This window comes from Rana temporaria, chromosome 5 (assembly GCF_905171775.1).
Source record: "Rana temporaria chromosome 5, aRanTem1.1, whole genome shotgun sequence".
NCBI lineage: Eukaryota > Metazoa > Chordata > Amphibia > Anura > Ranidae > Rana > Rana temporaria.
In genome coordinates this window covers 72,531,592-72,552,704 of record NC_053493.1, presented here as the reverse complement: position 1 = coordinate 72,552,704, position 21,113 = coordinate 72,531,592, and the positions used below count along the sequence as shown (strand labels likewise).

Genomic DNA, 21,113 nt, shown 5'->3' with positions numbered 1-21,113 from the left:
CCAATAACCCCGTATTTTGTCGCAAGACCAAAACACATGTAAAAGAGTTCCTCTCTCAGCTTCACACCGCCAGCACAATTCCGATTATGTAGGGAATAGTTTATGTAAGAGTGCTGGTGTCCTGTACCATCTGGTCAGTATTTTGTAATTCGTCTCCTGCGTGCGCATACTCAAGGATGATTTATGGGTGAGAAGTAATATATGTTGTCTCATACTGCTGTTGAAACAGCAGTTCAAGTCCCTCTCCCATTTACTGAGAAAAGGAATCTGCCCGTCAGCCAAGAGATTATTCAGCATATTATATGTTAATAACAGAGCATGGGGAAGTATCCCGGCTTCAGTACTTAAAATCTCAAACACCGTTAGGGGTAAAGAGGTCTCGTCTGGCGGTTGTATGGTGCTCAGAAAATGACTGAGTTGCAGGGCTCTCATATAATCTAGGCCGTAGGGACCCGAGGGGTCCATAAGTTCCTCGGGCCCCTTCCATTTGCCCCCACTATAGAAATGTGATACCTGGTATAGCCCAGCTTCTTTGAATTCTAAAAATGTCTTATCATACAGACCCGGTGAGAAGCGGGGATGCCCTATCACTGGTCTAATGTATGAACGTGGGGTCGAATGGTGTGCCTCAACTAGTAACTGTGCGCAGATATTCAAGGTCGTGAAGATCAACGGATGACGTCTAATTTCCAAAGGTAGGTCCGCCTGGCACCAGGGAGCCCACCGAAAAGGAACCGGGCTCTGGGCCTGTTCCATCTGGGTCCATAATTTAATGTCTAAATGGCGACACCAATCTAAAAATCTGTTCAAATGAATGGCCCGATAATAAGTGCGTATTTCCGGTAGAGCTATACCGCCATGTTTTTTCGATTTGGAAAGCGTATTTCGACTGATACGTGGATGTTTCCCTGCCCAGAGAAAGCGAGTAAAGGCTGAGTGTATCTGTTTAAAGTAAAACCCGGGAATACATATTGGAAGGGCTTGCATAAGATATAAAAATTTAGGCAGTATTGACATTTTTAAAATGTTGCATCGACCTAGCCAGGAATGTAAGCCACTGTTACAACGATCCAGCAGCCTCTGCACCTCTTTCAGAAGCGGAGGAAAGTTCAATTGAAAAAGTCGAGGTAGGGACGACGGGATTAACGTGCCTAGGTATTTTAAGGCTATATCCGTCCACTTCAGGTTAAAGCTAACCTTGAGCCTCACCAAATCGGTCTTGGAGACCCCCAAGGCTTCTGACTTGGTAAAATTGATCTTTAAATTTGAGATTTGCCCATAGACCTCAAACTCTTTCATAAGGGCTTGCAGGGAGGTAACGGAATTTGTAAGTGTGAACATTAAATCATCGGCATAAGCCGAAATCTTATGCTGTCTACTCCCAACAGTAATTCCCGAGATGTCCGAGTTCAATCGGACATGGCATAGGAATGGTTCCATGGTCAGAGCAAAAAGTGGGGGTGACAATGGGCACCCTTGTTTAGTCCCATTTGTGATCGTAAATGACTCTGAAAGTACTCCATTTACTCTGACCCTGGCCTTCGGATCTGAATATGCCGCCTCCACCCAATGCAACATCTGGGATCCAAGACATATGCTTTAATTTCGCGAACAGAAACCTCAAGCTTACCCGATCTAACGCCTTCTCGGCATCTGTTCCGAGAAAGACGCACGGTATCTTCCCATTGGTTGCGATATGTAGTAAATTTAGGACTGGTATTGTCCCTTGCCTCTCTAGTGGGGATGAAACCCACTTGGTCCAAATGTATCAGATTAGGTAAATGTTGAATTCTAGAAGCTAGAATCTTGGTGAACAGCTTCAAGCCACGGGGAAAAGAAAAAAAAAATAGTTTCCTTATTTTTTGGGGGGGAAAAAGTGGAAATGTTGGAAAAATTGGAAAGAAGAAAAATAAATCAGCATGGAGTAGTTTTACTAATTGAAAGTCACTTTGTTATGCATGTGAAATGCAGTGTATATAAAAAGTATTTTGCTTGAAAGAAAAGTACATCTTATTCAGTAAATAAAATAAAACTTTTTTTTTACTTTAATTTTTATTTTTTTTAATTACAAATGGAAGACAAGGACTGTATATTTTTAAAGTGGTTGTAAACCCTTAATTAAGGCTTACCTGTAGGTGCAAGAAATATCTCCTAAACCTACACGGATTAGGAGAGATTTCCAAAAGGCATGCACCAATGTCTATGGTAGACAACGGCACGCAGGCGCACTAAGCGTACCGTTACTAGCGGCGATCATGCCGTTAGTGGCGGCACCCGCGCGCATGCGCAGGAGTGACGTCATCGCGGCTCCGGCCTGCCACAGTGCCGGACCCGCGATACGAGGAAGACACTCGGGGGAAAGATGGCGGCGATGGAGAAGAGAAATGAGCACTACTGCGGGGGCTTCGATCTCAGGTAAGTAATACATAATGAGGTAGTATGCTATGCATACTACCTCATTATGCCTTTTTCTTGGGGGGGGTTTCAGATTTTTTTTAAGTATGGTTTACTTCCTCTTTAAGAACATCTCAACCATACATGAGAACAGATAACCACCCCTTTCCCTCATAATAATGTAAAAGCGTCCTACCAATATGCATTCTCAGTTACGGACAATGCTGATCCAGAAACATAGTTTGCTTTTGCAAGAGCTTTATGACTGTTTATTTATATATGAAACAATGGTGTATTTTTGGGAAACCCTGGTTTGCAACACTTTCTTACTTGAAGATACGCTGGTGAAGAAACACTTTGTGATGATCCAAAAGCAATAGAAAAAGAGTGTTTCTGGAATGAGGAAAAGCTCCTCACACTTTCATTATGGTTCTCATCATTTGATTCCATAAAGTATTTAATGTCTTTAGGGCACCTCTGGCATGCAGGGATGTGTTTTGTTATCCTTGTATCATTTGGAAAATAATATTTCTTCTGACAATAAAAATGTACTGAGCAAAGTATAGGGAAACATTATGTTGTGATGGTAAAGAACGTTATTAGGAATCATTTAAACGTAAAAAAAAAAAAAAGAAAAAACAATTTGTCAGACAAATTTACCCTCTTAACCGTCAATGAAGCCCTGAGAGGACAGAAACATTTACTGTATCCCAACAATCACCCAATCGTAGGAGGTACAAGATGGAGCCCACCAGCAAAATAAACTGGAGCCTTTCCCCTGCAGTGCCCCTTAGTGGCAGAAATGCATGTTTCTTAATTAATAGTTATATTGAGAAGTACAGTATTAATTGAATTGTATTCCAGGATTTGCTTGTCTTCAGTTGAGAGGACTTGCAATACATTTAAAAACCTTTACCATAAAGTCTCTGAAATCTTTCATGAAGGTCTTCATGTTATATAGTCGTTTGCCAGTGTCCAATCCTCTGGCAGACAGCAGTTTAAAAAACTGACAATACAAAACTTAATGTATCCCTCAATGGACAAGAAATAAAGTAGTCATAACTCTCCGGAGAGCACTGGATTGCAGTCTGGTGGGTGCACCAACATGCTTACAGGGGGCAAGAGGACATTAGAAATTATCAATGCTGTGTCTTTGGTTACAACATTTACCTTTTAGACAAATATAGAAGGTTCAAATTCTTGGCTAAAAAATGTACAAGAAAGGGTTGACATAATCCAGGCCTAAGTGCTCTCTGAAGATTGGGGTTTGGAAATTATGCTTTATGAAGATACAGTAAAAAGAAATACCTTTTTCAGTCCAGCGAAGCCTTCAGATTCAAGAAAGAAGAAAGTAAATGGCATCAGCACAAAAAGACACAGATTGGAGAAAAGGGAAACGAGATTCCAGAGACCTGCAATTTAAAATAATACGGTTATCAACTAACAATAAAAAAAAATTCAAGTTTACAAAACAGATTATTTAACCACTTGCCAACCGGCAGGTCGGCACTATTGCATGAAACAACGTACCTGTACGTTATTCCATGCGATAGCCAGCAGGGGCACGTGCACCGATTGGCCAGAGGGGGAGCCAATTAGCGGGTCCGGCGGACGCCACCCACGATCGTTCCCCAGAGCTACAGGATGGCGGTCTGCCGATGTAAACAAGGCAGTTCGCCATCCTGTCAGTGATGAACAGAGAGATCTTGTGTTCCTCGTAAGCAGGAACACAGATCTCTCTGTTCATCCAGTGAGTCCACCCCCCACACAGTTAGAAAGGAACCCCCTAGGGACACACCTAACCCTTTTATAGCCCTTGGAGTTGACCCCTTCCCTCCCAGTGTCATTAGTACAGTAACAGTGCATATTTTTAGCACTGATCGCTGTAAAATATCCCATAGTTTGTAGACACAATAACTTTTTCACAACTCATTCAATATACGCTTATTGGGAATTTCATCAAATATACGTAGCAGAATACAAATTGACCTAAATTGATGAAGACTTTTTTTTTACATTTTTTTATTGGGTATGTTTCATAGCAGAAATAATTTTTTTTTAATTTATTTTTTTCAAATAAATTCAGTCTTTGTTTATAGCGCAAGAAAAGAGAAATGCAGAGGTGATCAAATAACATCAAAAGAAAGCTTTATTTAAAAAAAAAAAAAAATAAAGGACATCAATTTTATTTGGGCACAGCCTCGCACGACCACGCAAATGTCAGGTAAAAGAAAATGGCCTGATCATGAAGGGGGTAAAACCTTCCGTGGATAAAGTGGTTAAAGCTGAACTTTGCTGTAAGCAAATACTGCGTGTGTATTGCTACTTTCATGGTGGTGTGCTTTGTGTATTTCATCCAGATCTGTGCAGTAATCCAGCATGAAATGGACTCTGTGCAGGAGCTTGCTGTAATAAAGACCGGTCACTGCTGCTCTGTCTCCTTGTACAGGGTGACTGGTCTTGTATCTGCCCCCTCCTGTAGTTTTCTCAAGGCAGCCTTTAGTGGATGAGCCTGCTGAGTCCCTCCCACAGCTCTGCTCTTTGTACAGGCTATGATGTCACTGGTACTTTTACAAGGTAATAACTAGGTTTGCAAAAGCATTTGGTCCACACAAAGTGGATTTGTTACCTTGTTGGCCTTTAAAGGAATATATTGTGTCTGGAGTTCAGCTTTAAAGCAAAAGTATACTTTTATGTAAAACATTCTGGGGGAGATTTACTAAAACTGGTGCACACAGAATCTGGTTCAGCTGTGCACAGTAATCAATTGGCTTCTAGGTTTTAGCCCGTGTTCACATGGTACGACTTGTCATGGGATTTGACAGTTTCAAAGTCACACCTGATTGTCATCAATGGAACCGTTGAAATCGGTGTGACTCCGACTTTGCAGTGACTTTGCCGCACCGATATGAAAAAAAAAATTCCTGCACCATTTCTTGAGATTTCAGGTGTGACTTGCATAGACATCTGTGCATGAAGTGGCACAGATGTCAGCCAAGTAGCACCTGAAATCGCACTGACCTACCATTTTGAAATCCTGCTACTTCACGTGAAGTAGCAGGATTTCAAAGTAGCATCAATGTGAACCAGGGCTTATTGGCAGAGCTTAACTGAACAGGATATAGTTAGAATCCGATTGGTTACAATGCACAGTTGCACCAGATTCTGTGTGCACCAGTTTTAGTAAATCTCACCCACAGTATATAAAACTATGGCTGAGGAAAAATACATATTTTTCGATGAGTCCATTCATTCCACGTGTGAACATGTACTTTTATTGACTCAGAAATGCAGCGGACAGCTTCATTTGTCTGACACACCATCAGGATTTATCCAAGCCTGTGTACAGCATGAACTCTGTAGAGCAGCTGAAACAAACACGTACTTAACCACTTAAAGTGCTTGTATAGTCAATTGTTTAACTTTTACCTACAGGTAAGTCTATAATAAGGCTTACCTGTAGGTCTAAAGAATATCTCCTAAACCTGTACGGTTTAGGAGATATTCCCCTCGCAATGCGCCGCTGATTGCAGTGGCGCATGCGCAGTGGGGGATTCTCGGCTAAAGGGCCAGCAGCCGCCGGACCTTTCCGGAATGAAATCTCCCGCTCGCATGCTGGTCAAAGACCAGAGCACTTTTTGCGATTTGGCACTGCTTCGCTTTAACTGACAATTGCACGGTCGTGCGACGTGGCTCCCAAACAAAATTGGCGTCCTTTTTTTCCCACAAATAGAGCTTTCTTTTGGTGGTATTTGATCACCTCTGCGGTTTTTATTTTTTGCGCTATAAACAAAAATAGAGCGACAATTTTGAAAAAAATGAATATTTTTTACTTTTTACCATAATAAATATCTCCCAAAAATATATAAAAAAAAAAAAAACGATTTTTTTTCCTCAGTTTAGGCCGATACATATTCTTCTACATATTTTTCAAAAAAAAAAAAAAAAAGAATCGCAATAAGCGTTGATTGGTTTGCGCAAAAGTTATAGCGTTTACAAAATAGGGGGTCGTTTTATGGCATTTTTATTATTTTTTTTTTTTTTACTAGTAATGGCGGCGATCAGCGTTTTTTTTTGGTACTGCGACATTATGGCGGACACTTCGGACACTTTTGACACATTTTTGGGACCATTGTCATTTTTATAGCAATCAGTGCTATAAAAATGCATTGATTACTATAAAAATGCCACTGGCAGGGAAGCGGTTAACACTAGGGGGCGGGGAAGGGGTTAAGTATGTTCCCTGGGTGTGTTCTAACTGTAGGGGGGGTGGCCTCACTAGGGGAAATGATGGATCGCTCTTCATACATTGTATGAACAGACGGTCAGGCATTTCTCCCCCTGACAGGACCGGGAGCTGTGTAACGAGCAATCACGGGTGCCCGGCGGCGGTCGCGCCCGCCGGGCACGGGAATCACGGGGCACGGGAATCAGGGACGCACGCGTTGTTTCGAGAGCCGACGTAGAGCTATGGGCTCTCGCGCAGGGGAGCCGCCCTGCCGCCGTAGAACTGTGGTGGCTGGTCGGCAACCAGTTAATTACAATGTGAGAGGCCTCTAGAAGCCATAGTCATAAGGTGAGCTTCCACATATACAGTGAGGGGAAAAAAAGTATTTGATCCCCTGCTGATTTTGTATGTTTGCCCACTGACAAAGAAATGACCAGTCTATAAATTGTAAATGGTAGGTTTATTTCAACAGCGAGAGACAGAATAACAGTCAATAAAAATCCAGAAAAACGCATTTTAAAAAAGTTATAAATTAATTTGCATTTTAAATGAGTGAAATAAGTATTTGACAGACATTTCTTGTAGTTGGCCACCAGGTTTGAACACATCTCAGGGGGGATTTTGTCCTTCCACTCATCTCTGCAGATCCTCTCCAAGTCATTAAGGTTTAGAGACTGACATTTGGTAAATTGAACCTTAAGCTCCCTCCATAGATTTTCTATGGGATTAAGGTCTGGAGACTGGCTAGGCCACTCCAGGACCTTAATGTGCTTCTTCTTGAGCCACTCATTTGTTGCAGTAAAGTTGTCCTGTCCCCTTAGCAGAAAAAAAAAACCCCAAAGCATGTTTCCACCTCCATGTTTGACGGTGGGGTGGTGTTCTCCATGTATGACGGTAGGGGGATGGTGTTCTTGGGGTCATAGGCAGCATTCCTCCTCCTCCAAACACGGCGAGATGAGTTGATGACAAAGAGCTCGATTTTGGTCTCATCTGACCACAACACTTCAGGCAGTTCTCTTTTGAATGATTCAGATGTTCATTAGCAAACTTCAGATGGGCCTGTACTTGTGCTTTTTTGAGCAGGAGAACTTACAGGTGCTGCAGGATGTCAGACCTTTGTTGTGTAGTGTGTTACCAATTGTTTTCTTGGTGACTACGGTCCCAGCTGCCTTGAGATCATTGAAAAAATTCTCCCGTGTAGTTCTGGGGTGATTCCTCACCGTTCCATTGATCATTGAAACACCACAAGGTGAGATCTTGCATGAAGCCTCACACAAAGGGAGAGTGACAGTTATTTTGTGTTTCTTCCATTTGCGAATAATCGCATCAACTGTTGTCACCCTCTCATCAAGCTGCTTGGTGATGGTCATGTAGCCCATTTCAGCCTTGTGTTAGGTCTACAATCTTGTCCCTGACATCCTTGGACAGCTCTTTGGTCTTGGCCATGGTGGAGAGATCGGAATCTGATTGATTGCTTCTGTGGACAGGAGTCTTTTATACAGGTAACAAGCTGAGATTAGGATCACTCCTTTAAAGTGGAGGTTCTATCAAAAACTATTTTGCTTTAAACTGTAGCTTACAACTAAAAAAGAAAAAAAAAAAAAAAGAAGAAGAAAAACAATTTTTTTTACTCATCTGGAAATGCCTGTTGCTATGCGGTCCCACAAAATCTGCCTTTGAAAGCACCTAGGATTCTGACATCTTTTCCCTCTAATGCTCCTGGGAAATGTGTCATCATTTCCCAGGATGCAGTGCGCTGTCCAATTATCACTCTCCATCCAAGACTTCCAGGAGGTAAGTGCCTGTAGGCTTCACAATGCCCACAAGCAAAATGACAACGGTGTAAATATAGTTTATAAACTATCTTTTTTGAATATCTTTGCGGATCGGCGGCGGATTGTAAAATAGTAAGTGACCAGATTTATATTATAAAAACGCAGGATGAAAGGACATACATTTAAAAAATGCTAATTGTGGTTGGAACTCCGCTTTAAGAGAGCGTGCTCCTAATCTCAGCTTGTTACCTGTATAGAAGATACCTAGGAGCCAGAAATTGTGCCGATTGATAGGGGATCAAATACTTATTTCACTCATTAGAATGCAAAATTAATTTATTTATAACTTTTTTTAAATGCGTTTTTCTTGATATTTGTTGTTTTTCTGTCACACTGTTAAAATAAACCTACCATTAAACTTATAGACTGATCTTTGTCAGTGGGCAAATGTACAAAATCAGCAGGTGATCAAATACTTTTTGCCCTCACTGTATGACTGAAACTTTAAACAGGAACTCTTGCGAGTGCATTCCTTAGTGCAGCACTTGGCAAAGAGTACCAGTCCAGAGAAAAGTACAGCACTAAAAAATAAATAAACTTTGTTATAAACGAGGCCCAGTATCTACAGTGTGGTACAAGGTTATAGTTACCCACAAGTCACCAATATGTTATTCATAAAGCAGCCAAGGTCTATGCCAATCACATGCTTATTTCCACTTCATAGTAAATCTGTGCTCATAGTTAAGGCTGGGTTCACACTACTACACTACTTTCATCCTACTTTGCTCTGTGTTCAATGTTTCCCTATGAGAGCGTCTTGTAGCGTCCTACACAAGTCGGTCCGACTTTGAAAATGCTCCCTGTACTACTTTTGGTCCTACAATGATCCTACTTCAGGCCCATTAAATATCATTGAAGTCGGACCAAAGTAGTATCCTGTTCATGAAAGTAGGATGGATGTAGGACCAATGTAGGATAAATGTAGGACCAATGTAGCAGAGCAAAGTAGGATGAAAGTAGTGTAGTAGTGTGAACCCAGCCTAAATCTTTAAAATGGCCTACCTAGGTCAGGACAGGAATCACAATAGCCAGAAACACCTGTGTGCCTCTCTGATTGAGTTTCACTTTATTACTGGTGCCAAACTTGCCCTGGCTCTGACTAAATAGCAATCATTACATTGCATTAAAGTAGCACTCTTACTGGACAGCCAGATGGCTGTTTGCAGGGCTTTTTTTTTTTTTTTTTTTTTTTTAATAACACAGTTAAACCAAATTTATCCTTGGTTCACATGGGTGCCTTTCTGCGGGGAGCATTTGAACGTGCATGACAGCCCATATATTTCAATGGGCTGACATGCCTGCATTTCCTGCAGAAAAGGGTGTATGCACTTTTTTTAAAACGCAGACTGCGGGGTAAATCACATTGTCATTTTTACTATGCAATTTCCTTGCGGTTCCTGCACACGTGTGGCACTATAACATGCGTGGGGGTACTATTCAGAATGAATGGCAGCCCCACGTGTTTTCTCACAGCAGTTTATTTTCACTGTGGGTGGTTGCGATTCCCGCACCTGCAGCCATGCACATAGGTTTCAAACCTAGCTTTTTGAGAGGCTCCCAGAAGAGGCTTTCTGGCTAATAAAAGTTACAGTAAACATCATGCGTTGCCTGCTCCTAGCCAGGACATTTAAATTTTCTAATGAAAACCAAGTTCACTTAACTTGAATAGGATTCATGTTTAAAGGCCAACACTGACAACTTTCCTTTTTGTCTCTTTTTTTTTTTAACACGTTAGGTCCATTTTTTTTTTTCCACTTCATAATCTTACTAAGCTAATTTATCAATTTTATTTCATGTTCTGTAGGGAATTTCGAACACGCCTTTGTCACAGCCTTCATAAATGTGTGTCCCTAGCATGAGATTGGATCCAGAAATAGAATCATTGGCGGTCCCTAATGAAAATATTTAATATTTTAGGCTTCTGCCTGGATGTCATCCAAGATTTAAAGCCAAAGATCGGAGACAACAGATTTCTTGGGTAATTAATCTGAAGTGTGCTTTTCTGAAAGTCACTTTGCAAAACGTGTCTCTGAACAGAACCCACCGTTTATTTTTTAAAGCTCCCGTACTAGCAAATGACACACTTTCTGTACCTTAAAGGTTACTGCCCATAGTAACCAGACCAAAAAATCTATTTGATAAAATGGGACATAGAATTAAGATTTATTCTGATATGATTGGGTTATACTGCTGCCTTTATGATGATTTAAACACCAGCTAAAAAAAAAAAAGATGTGTAATGATCTTGAAAATTCTAGAAATGTTGCCCCCCCCCCCCCCCCCAAAAAAAGAAAAAAGAAAAGAAAAATTGATCCTGTTCCCTTAACCATATTGCTGAAAGGTCCGTACGGACCTACAACACTACCCCCAGGTGGCCAAGACCTCTTCTCTTTCTTTCCTATAAGCTCATGTCCATAATGATCATAAACTTATAGTAGACTTGTTCAGCAAAATCTGCTGAACAATTCTATAACTCCAATCAGCAAATTACAACCCGCTAATCAGAGTTATTTACCCTAAATGTGACCAAACCCCCCCCCATGCCGCCACTTCCCTGTCCCAAGCCTCTCCACCCTTCCTTTCCACCTAAAACTACTTCCCCCCACTCTCCTTTCCTATCCCCTTCACCCCCAGCACTGAGTACCCTCCACCAGATCAGACTCCCCCCAAACCCCGCTGCAAATTGGATTCCCTGCAGCTACCATCATAAGTCGGCATCCCTCCTTTGCCGCTCCCGCCGGATTCAGGTGCTGCATGGGGCTGGGGGTCCAGATGTGTGCCCCCAATCACTCTGATCACCCCCATAACGGCCCCCGCTCCACCATCCACCAATGTTGGGAGTGGCATCTCCCCTTGCCTCCTGCAGCCTCCAGCTTAAGCAATCCGACAGGATGGGGATCGCAGCGGTGTGGGTGATGTTTGGGCTGGGGGGGCTTGGTAAACATGTGTTTACCACCCTGGGTGCATGTAGCGATCACTATGATTGCTCCTATTTGCCCACTGACATCTGATAATAGTAACCATGAGTGTAAATAGTAACCATGAGTGTTATCAGACTGTCAGTATATGAATGAATGTAATCTCTATACAGACTCCCTAGTCAAGTAAAAGTGATACAGAAAAAAAAAAAAAAAGGACCATCTTCAGTCCCTTTCTCTGTCTCAAAAAAAAAAAAATTATATGGGGGTCTGTTTAGACCTCTGATATCTCACCAAATACCCCACCAAAAACAAATAATAAATAAATAAAAATACATTTAAAATATAACTGCAAAAAAAAAAAAAAAAACACACCCTAGTAAGACGCAGTGACTTTTTTGGGGAACGGCAACCCCCCCAGGTCCACCCACACCCAGCCTCACCACGGTGACGGCCCCTCCCACAGTCACCACTCCACGGCAACTGTCTTTCCCCGCTGTTTTCTATGGGGAGGTCCATTTTCATCGGATACCATCCGATCCGATCTGCTAAATGGATAGGGAATGGAATTCCCATCCATCTGTTTTTAGCGAACTGGATTGGATCGGATGCAGGCAGGTGTGTTGCAGGCTTCTGGCAGTCCCATTGATGTCATTTGGGATGTAGCACCTGCAAGAACAGAGCCGTTGCTCCCAATTTTACATCCATGTAGGTCCGCATGCATGTCCCTGAGATCCCACTGTCGGCTTTCGTGGTCATGTACCCACATGGATGTCAGATTGGGAACAGCAGCTATGTCTGTGCAGCCATTGCATTGCAATGGATATAAATGGGACTGCCTGTACGATGTATCCCTGTGTGGGTAAACATGGCCCTCCATGGGCGTACACGTACACTTTAGTATGCCACATGTGATAGATGCTTTAGCAGTAATTTAGCAGAAATGTTGTAAGTTCTGTTGTGTTTACGTGCACTAAAATAGATGTATTTATTGTGAAAATAGCGATATGATAAACATTCACGCAATTATTGTGGGGCCCAAAAAAGCAGTAGCATTTTTTTTTATTCTACAGGTCAGGTGCATGTTTTAGAAAATGTCTAATTTGAGGGGTCTTTCCAATTTCTGAAAGCTGCAAGTGATAAATGAGTAAATTGTTATTTACAGTTTTGCGTACCTTCAGTTTTCACCATTTCACAAAAAGGTGCCATTTAAAAATGTACAAATATTTGTTATTTATTAACTCCATACAGTTTTAACTTTTAGATTAGAAATTTAGCATGAATATTGTATATTTTGCCATGTATGAATCAACTAATAATTTTAGTGTATTTTTGCGAAAATATTGCTTTGGTAAACATTTGCGCAAACTTGGAAGCTGGAAGTTATTCCTCCTCTGAATGCCGGGTCCTCCAAGCACCTGATTGGTTGTTCGGACGCTAGCAACCAATCGTTTTGACAGGCGGGACTTGGGAGACAACAGGAGAAAGACAGTAGTTCCACTTGATTGGGCACCTTTTCAGCTACTCGCAACCAGTTAATATGTACTCGCCAAATGCTAGCAGGCGAGTACAAATTTTGAGGGCTGCCTAAACCATCCTAGAATAGCCTATTTCACTTCATCATCAGTGCCGACATACTGACCTCAGAGGAACTACAAACAGGTGAAAATCACTTGGAACGAGGTCTGGGCTGTAAGGGGGATGTTGCAATACCTCCCAGCTGAGTTGCTATAATGTGCACGTAGCGCGGTGAGCTTGTGCGTTGTCCTGGAGAAACGGGACACCCTAATGCCGCGTACACACAAACGTTTTTCATGACGTGAAAAATGCAATTTTTTTAAATTGGTCATTAAAAACGATGGTGTGAAGGCTCCAGGGCATTTTTCTTGACGTGAAAAATCGCCATTAAACATTTAGAACATAATCTAATTTTTCTCGTTGGGAAAAACGGTCGTGTGTAGGCTTTAACGATGGAAAAAAAACACGCATGCTCAGAAGCAATTTATGATACGGGAGCACTCGTTCTGGTAAAACTAGCATTTGTAATGGAGATAGCACATTCGTCACGCTGTAACAGACTGAAAAGCATGAAGACCAAAAAGCGCGAATCGTCTCTCACCAAACTTTTACCAACATAAAATCAGCAAAAGCAGCCCAAAGGGTGGCGCCATTCGAACGGAACTTCCCTTTTATAGTGGCGTTGTACGTTTTGTACGTCACCGCGCTTTGCTCGAGCATTCTTTTTCACGATCGTGTGTATGCAAGGCAGGCTTGACAAGAATCACGTCAAGAAAAACAATGTTTTTTCCATGACATGAAAAATGGTCGTGTGTACGCGGCTTTAGTGATCACATCAGGCCATTTTTTCCACAGACACGTATGCACATCACTCAGAAACGGAAAGCTGTCTTGGTACCCAGCTTGCGCTAACGTTTTGAAAATGCAAATGTATGATTGTGTTCACAATTCCCACACAAAGATTAATCTCGCAATTTCACTGCAGGTTATGTGTCGATTATCCAGGATAAGGTGTCCTACGAGCTGAATATTCACAGGAATGACCGCTGTGGGCTTGGAACCACCATCGTGGGATCGTCATTGACAGACATATGGCCATCTTTGAAATGTTTATCCCATTAAAATGTCTTACTTCGGCTGAGCGTCTCATCACCGTACTGTGCTTGAAGTCTTCTGTAAATATCTGCGGGTTTCATGCAACATTGTTGTCTGTCATCTTGGATAATGGTCTCTGGACTGGCATGTGCACCACCTATTAGTAATAGGACACACTTGCCACTTACTACTGGGCGTAGTACCGCCACGCTAGCATCCTTTTTGATACCTGGTTTGACCTGAACACTCCTAGTATATTTATTGGCATTGAAATAATAGGCTTACCCTTGAAGTTACACTCTTAGCTTTCAGGGACAGAGCATTGCATAGGGAATAGAGCTGCTGCTGTTTGCTTTAAAAGGAATGCAGAATAACCTGGATAAAGAGATAATGCAGTGCTGCTGATTTTTGAAGGGTTATTATCCCTCACCCTGTGTAAAATGTCAGTGTGTGGATTACCCTTGACAGGCAGGCTTCTGGGTGGAAAAAGCCTAGTGGGAATCCCATGTACCTGTTCAATAACAAAGCATGGGGACAAATTGTCCTTTCCCTTATATACCAATGTTCCAAGAACTCTGGAAGACTGTAATCCTATTTTTTGGGAGTCCCACTAGCTTAAAGTGGTTCTTTTTTTATTTATTTAAATAACAAATATGTCATACTTACCCCCATTGTGAAGTTTGTTTTGCACAGAGTGGCCCCGAACCTCCTGTTCTGGGGTCCCAATGGCGGCTCTCTTAACTCCTCCCCATGTTAGCTAACCTCCTCTGGGAAGCCCTCTCCCGAGGGGATTACTGCGCAGGAGCGCTCCCATGTCATACACTCGGCATCCATAGACTCAGCCCCACCACCCGGCGGCCGCATCATTGGTTTGATTGACAGCAGCAGGAGCCAATGGCTGCACTGACATCAATTTATCCAATCAACGCAGAGACTCTGTGGAGAAGAGGAGTCAGGGACCAGATGAGCAGGTGAACTGGTTCAAGTAAGTAAAAAAACGGGGGAGCCTGTGACAACCAGGTGTTTTTTCACCTTAATGCGTAGGATGCATTAAGGTGAAAAAAAAAAAAAAACCTTTACAAGCCCTTTAATGTTGTTGTGGCACAACCTATTTTCAAGGTCATCAGCCTAATCTTAAGTTGCTCTGACCCTTTACAGAAAGTTGTGACGGCTGTTTAAGGGGCATATGGTGTCTTCTACAGAGTTTGCATGCTGTTTAACGCTGGTAGTTCTGTCACAACTTTAATACATATGAGTGCACAGTATGTTTAAATCAAGCCCAATTTCAGCCACTTTTTTCATTAGGGAGCAAACAATCCCTCTTGTTGCAATGCCCATGCTCTGCTCAGATCAGCAAAGCAAGTATAAGGATCATGCACACTGCAGCTAAAAAAGCTGCTTTTACAGGCATTTGAGCTTGTATTTCTCTGTCCAAAAGCTTGAAGAAGCGTGTGTTTTTTGTGCTCTTTTGTGCATTTTTATTGAGAGTCCTTGAGCTTTTTTTGAGCATACGTTTTTTTCCCCCCACAAACCCTACCCTTTGCTAATTTTTCCTTTTTTCTTTGTGCATTTTTGAGCTTTTTTGCACGTTTTTGGGCACTTAAGCATCATTTCTGCTTAAAAGCTCATCTCAAAAGCGTTTGGTGGGGTATTTTTCTGACTGTAAGGGAATATGCCTATACACTCCTGAAAAAGCCATAGTGTGCATGGACACATTCACTAACTTGGAGGGGAGTTTCCAGGCTTAAAAAAATGAGAGCTCAAAAAAGCTGTAGGAGCAGATTCTTTGAGATGCAGTGTGCATGAGCCCATAGAGATCAAATCTGAAGCTGCAGGGTTAGGATTCAGTAGGATTGTGCTTTTTCCTTTGGAGATGCAGATAACTGCATCTGGCTATACTGGGTGCTTGAACATGACTCAAATATTATGTATATATTACACTTGCCCTCAAGATTCTGCAAAAAGCATTCTTTACAAAATCTAAAATGGTCTTCCCAATAGCAAACATTACCACAATATCCTTCTACTCCATGGACTATATTGTGAAGCAAAAAAATTTAATCAAAACAAAAAAAACAAAACTCATTGATGGCAATATAGAGAAGCTGGGCTGTACTTGAGGCCCACCTGCCTATGAAACAGCAAACATAAATATGAGAAATAGTATTACTTACTGCTGTAATTTAAACACAAACTAACTAATATTCATGCAGCTTCACCCCCATCTAGTGGTGACTAACAGAACACCACTAAACCTAAAAATAAAAAGCAACACTGAAATAGATACAAAACTACGGTGGGTATAGGAAAGAATCGCCCCCTTTAAAATAATAATATTTTTTTTGCTTTGCAGCCTGAAATGAAGGCAAACCACATTTTTGTTTTATCCAGCTGTATTTACTCAGTGCAACTTATAACATCCAAGTGAAAGCTAAAACAACATTTCATAAAAAAAGAAAAAACATCAAAAAACAGAATCACAGAGCTGTAAAAACAAATCACCCCCTTATGTCAGTATTTTGTTGAACCACCTTTTGCTTTAAGTAGTATTTAGTCTGTTAGGATAGATCTCTACTATCTTTGCAATATTTGCTCATTCTTCTTTGCAGAACTGCTCAAGTTCAGTTAAACTTGATGGTGACCATTTGTGGACTGCAGTCTTCAAGTCATTCCACAGATTTTCAATGGTGTTTAAGTCTGGGCCCTGACTAGGTCATGCAAGCACATTTATCTTTTTCTACTTCAACCACTGTGTGGTCATTTTTGCTGTGCGCTTTGGGTCATTGTCATGTTGGAAAAGGTAAACCTGCTTCCCATTGACAACTTTCTGGCAGAGGTCAGCAGAATGTCCTCAAGAATTCAACAGCATCCATTTTTTTCCTTCTATCCTGACAATGCTCCAGTTCCTGCTGCAGAGAAACACCCCACACAAGATATTACCACTTTAATGCTTTACTGTAGGAATATTCTTTGGATGGTGAGCTGTATTGGATTTCCGCCAGACATATCGTTTGTTGTTTAGGCCAAATATATACATTTAATACCCTGTACACACAATCGGAATTTTAGATGGGATAAATTCCGTTCAAGCTGTCTTGCATACACACTGTCGGACCAAATTCCGACCGTCCAAAACGTGGTGACGTAAAACACTATGACGAGCCAAGAAAAAGGAAGTTCAATGCTTCCAAGCATGCGTCGACTCGATTCTGAGCATGCGTGTTTTTTTTCTCCGTCGAAGTTCCACACAGACTATCGAAATTTCCAATAGAATTTTTTTTCCCCATCGTAAAAAAATAAAACATGTTCAATTTCTAAATTCCGATGGAAAAAAGTCTGATGGGGCCCACACACGGTCGGAATATAAAATGAAAAAATTCAGTCTGACTTTTCTTCATCGGAAATTACGATCAAGCGTACAAGGCATTAGTCTCATCTGACCATAACATCTTTTTCCATGTGGCCTCAGAAGCTTCAAGGTGCGTTTTGGCAAAGCTCAGTGGTGACTGAATGTGGCCTTTGAGCAGAGGCTTTTTTCTTGCAACCCTCCCATACAAGCCACATTTGTAAAGAATTTGTTTTATTGTTGTCACATGTACACAACGGGCACGCTGTCATAAATTCCTGCAACTGCTTCAGAGATGCTGTAGGCCTCTTCGTAGCCTCTCTTAACAGTTTCCTCCTGGCTTTTTCATCCAGTTTGGAGTGATGTCCTGATCCAGAGAGGGTCTGTGTTGTACCAAATACCTACCACTTGTCGACCGCAATAATTTTTAATAATATATATATCAGTTTGCAATTGGTTTACCCGGGTTATGGCTAAAACTATCAGACATAACACTGGTATTTTTTTTTAGCCGGCAGCTGGCTTTCTCTTGAAAGCAATCCAAGTGGCTCATTGGCCACTGGATCGCATTCCTGAAGCAGTTGGAGAGAAGAGGGTCTCTTGAGCTTACCGTTTCCTCCGACTTGGCCAAGAAATTATCTGATGGTGCCGCCAGCTGGTCACAGAGGCAGTGAGAGACTATAACATCTCTAATTGCCTCTACGGCCTTGGAGGACCAGAGCCAAGCCATTACGTCACTTCTGGTCCAGGGTGGAAGTAAACAAATTCAAATGTTTTATTTTTAAACAAAAGATCAAACAAATATTTTTTTGAACTGTTGCTTTAAAAAGGTAAAAGGAAAGATTTGGGGTCTTTTTGACTCCAGATCTCTCCATGAAGATGATCTGTCATCCTTACAGTGGGGGAAAAAAAATTGATTCCCTACAGATTCTGTAAGTTTGCCCACGTACAAAGAAATTCTGGGTATCCATATTCAGGGTGTAGCAGGTTTCAAATCCGCAGCCCCCCTCCTTAGCTATCTGTTGTGACGCTCGTCACGCTCTCTCACACAATCTGCAAAGAACGTGGCCGCGTGGGGCTCCACCTGCCCAGCCACGTCATTAATTTACAGAGTTCTGTGAATGGAAAAACTACAAGCTCCAGTAGCCTTTGCAGTTGTCGTGTTGAAGTTCCCAATGAACTACCATGGCGCTGTTGAGTCTGCAAGAGCCCTGCATTGCTGTAACGCCACTGGCGTTATCCTGTATACTACGAGCGCAGCCATGCCTCTTCCAGACAGCTGCGCTCCTCTCTTCAATCCGATTGCGTAATTTCCGGCGTGCCGAGGCTTGCGTTCCACGCTGGAACGCGGAAGTGCGACTCGGCGTGCAGGGCTTTCTCCCGCGCTCCACTGGCTATTTAAACCCCCAGTACTGACGGCAGGTTGTGCTGCTATTTTGCTGGACACCTGCCGTCACCCGGGACCGCTGACTGCACCCCTGACTCCTCGCTGTCTATGCCACAGACCCTATTCCTGCATAGGAGATCTACTCCACCCTACAGCCTACCTGTCACCAGGAACTGCACTGACTGGGACCCTGCCTACCATCAGCCTAGGACACCCTGGATGACCTCACTCAGAGTGGAAGAATCACTTCACTGACCAACAGAACCGCAAGTATCCTGAAGCATACTTTGACAATTCAAATGTGATGTGACTATAGTGATTCTCTATGGACTATGCCAACTAGCTTATCTCCTGCTTAAGTAACACATGCCTAAGTTTGATATCTGAGTAATATAGAGTTTACTACTGTGGGAATAATTGCTAAAGACATTCAGAGACTCTTAGAACAATAACTACTGTTGCTACTAGGTCACAACCAAACCTCTTGATTACCTTTATAACGAGCAGGTTCTCTCTCTCATTAAGATACATGTGCGTATCAAGCTTATGAAGGAATAAGCTTCCAGGTTTAAGTTGATTTTCTAAATAGAGGTTGTGATGATTTAAACCCTAAACTCTTTGATCATACAAGAGAGTGTGGTAGTGGTTTATACCTGAGAAACCTCTGCAGCTGAGATTCAACTCAATTTAACTAACTGATAGCAGGATCGTTACAATTGCACTCACAATCTGCTGATCGCTGGTGCAATGCTTTCCAGGCTCCTAATAAAATAAAATAAATAAAAAGAAATGCAAATTTTTTACCTGAAAATTTTTTATTTATATTTTTAAAAGGTGATCTTACCCTTTAAAAACATAGCAAAGCAGCTTAGAACAAATTTATACCAATCACTGATATACAGTATCTCACAAAAGTGAGTACACCCCTCAAATTTTTGTAAATATTTTATTATATCTTTTCATGTGACAACACTGAAGAAATTACCCTTTGCTACAATGTAAAGTAGTGAGTGTACAGCTTGTATAACAGTGTAAATTTGCTGTCCCCTCAAAATAACTCAACACACAGTCATTAATATCTAAACTGCTAGCAACAAAAGGGAGTACACCCATAAGTGAAAATGTCCAAATTGGTCACAATTGGCCATTTTCCATCCCCGGTGTCATGTGACTTGTTAGTGTTACAAGGTGTTAGGTGTGAACGGGGAGCAGGTGTGTTAAATTTGGTGTTATCGCTCTCACTCTCACACTGGTCACTGGAAGTTCAATGCGGCACCTCATGGTAAAGAACTCTGAGGATCTGAAAAAGAAAAAAAAAAAAAAAAAAATTGTTGCCAAGACCAAACCAAGGTTTAACAGGACAGGTTCCACGCAGAACAGCCCTTGTCAAAGAAGTTGAGTGCATGTGCTCAGCATCATAGCCAGAGGTTGTCTTTGGGAAATAGACGTACGAGTGCTGCCAGCATTGCTGCAGAGGTTGAAGAGGTGAGGGGGGGGGGGAAATCAGCCTGTCAGTACTCATGCCATACGCGGCACACTGCATCAAATTGGTCTGCATATCTGTCATCCCAGAAGGAAGCCTCTTCTAAAGATGATGCACAAAAAAGCCAGCAAACAGTTTGCTGAAGTCAAGCAGACTAAGGACATGGATTACTGGCACCATGTCCTGTGGTCTGATGAGACCAAGATAAATGTATTTGGTTCAGATGGTGTCAAGCATGTTTGGCGGCAACCAGGTGAGGAGTACAAAGACAAGTGTGTCTTGCCTACAGTCAAGCATGGTGGTGGGAGTGTCATGGTCTGAGGCTGCATGAGTGCTGCCGGCACTGGGGAGCTACAGTTCATTGAGGGAACCATGAATGAAACTGTGACATACTGAAGCAGAGCATGATCCTCTCCCTTCAGAGACTAGGCAGCAGGGCAGTATTCCAACATGATAATGACCCCAAGCACACCTTCAAGATGACCACTGCCTTGCTAAAGAATCTGAGGGTAATGATGGTGGTAAGTGATGGAGTGGCCACGCACGTCTCTAAACCTAAACCCTATTGAGCATCCTCAAGCATCTGTGGGGCACCCTCAAACGGAAGGTAGAGGAGCGCAAGGTCTCTAACATCCACCAGCTATGTGATGTCATCATGGAGGAGTGGAAGAGGACTCCAGTGGCAACCTGTAAAGCTCTGGTGAACTTCATGCCCAAGAGGGTTAAGGCAGTGCTGGAAAATAATGATGGCCACACAAAATAGACACTTTGGGCCCAATTTGGACATTTGCACTTAGGGGTGTACTCACTTTTGTTGCCAGCAGTTTAGACATTAATGGCTGTGTGTTGAGTTATTTTGAGGGGACAGAAAATTTACACTGTTATACAAGCTGTACATTCACTACTTTA

The 21,113-nt window shown here is 42.1% G+C and overlaps 1 protein-coding gene across 1 annotated transcript in view; it reads right to left on the bottom strand.

Moving 5' to 3' along the window:
• The window catches only part of LMBR1 (limb development membrane protein 1), a 180,233-nt gene that overhangs the window by 119,321 nt on the left and 39,799 nt on the right, over window positions 1-21,113 (bottom strand). The window contains exon 5 of the mRNA XM_040352705.1: window positions 3,703-3,806. Coding sequence (XP_040208639.1) covers window positions 3,703-3,806 — 104 coding nt within the window. The remainder of the gene's footprint in view (window positions 1-3,702; window positions 3,807-21,113) is intronic.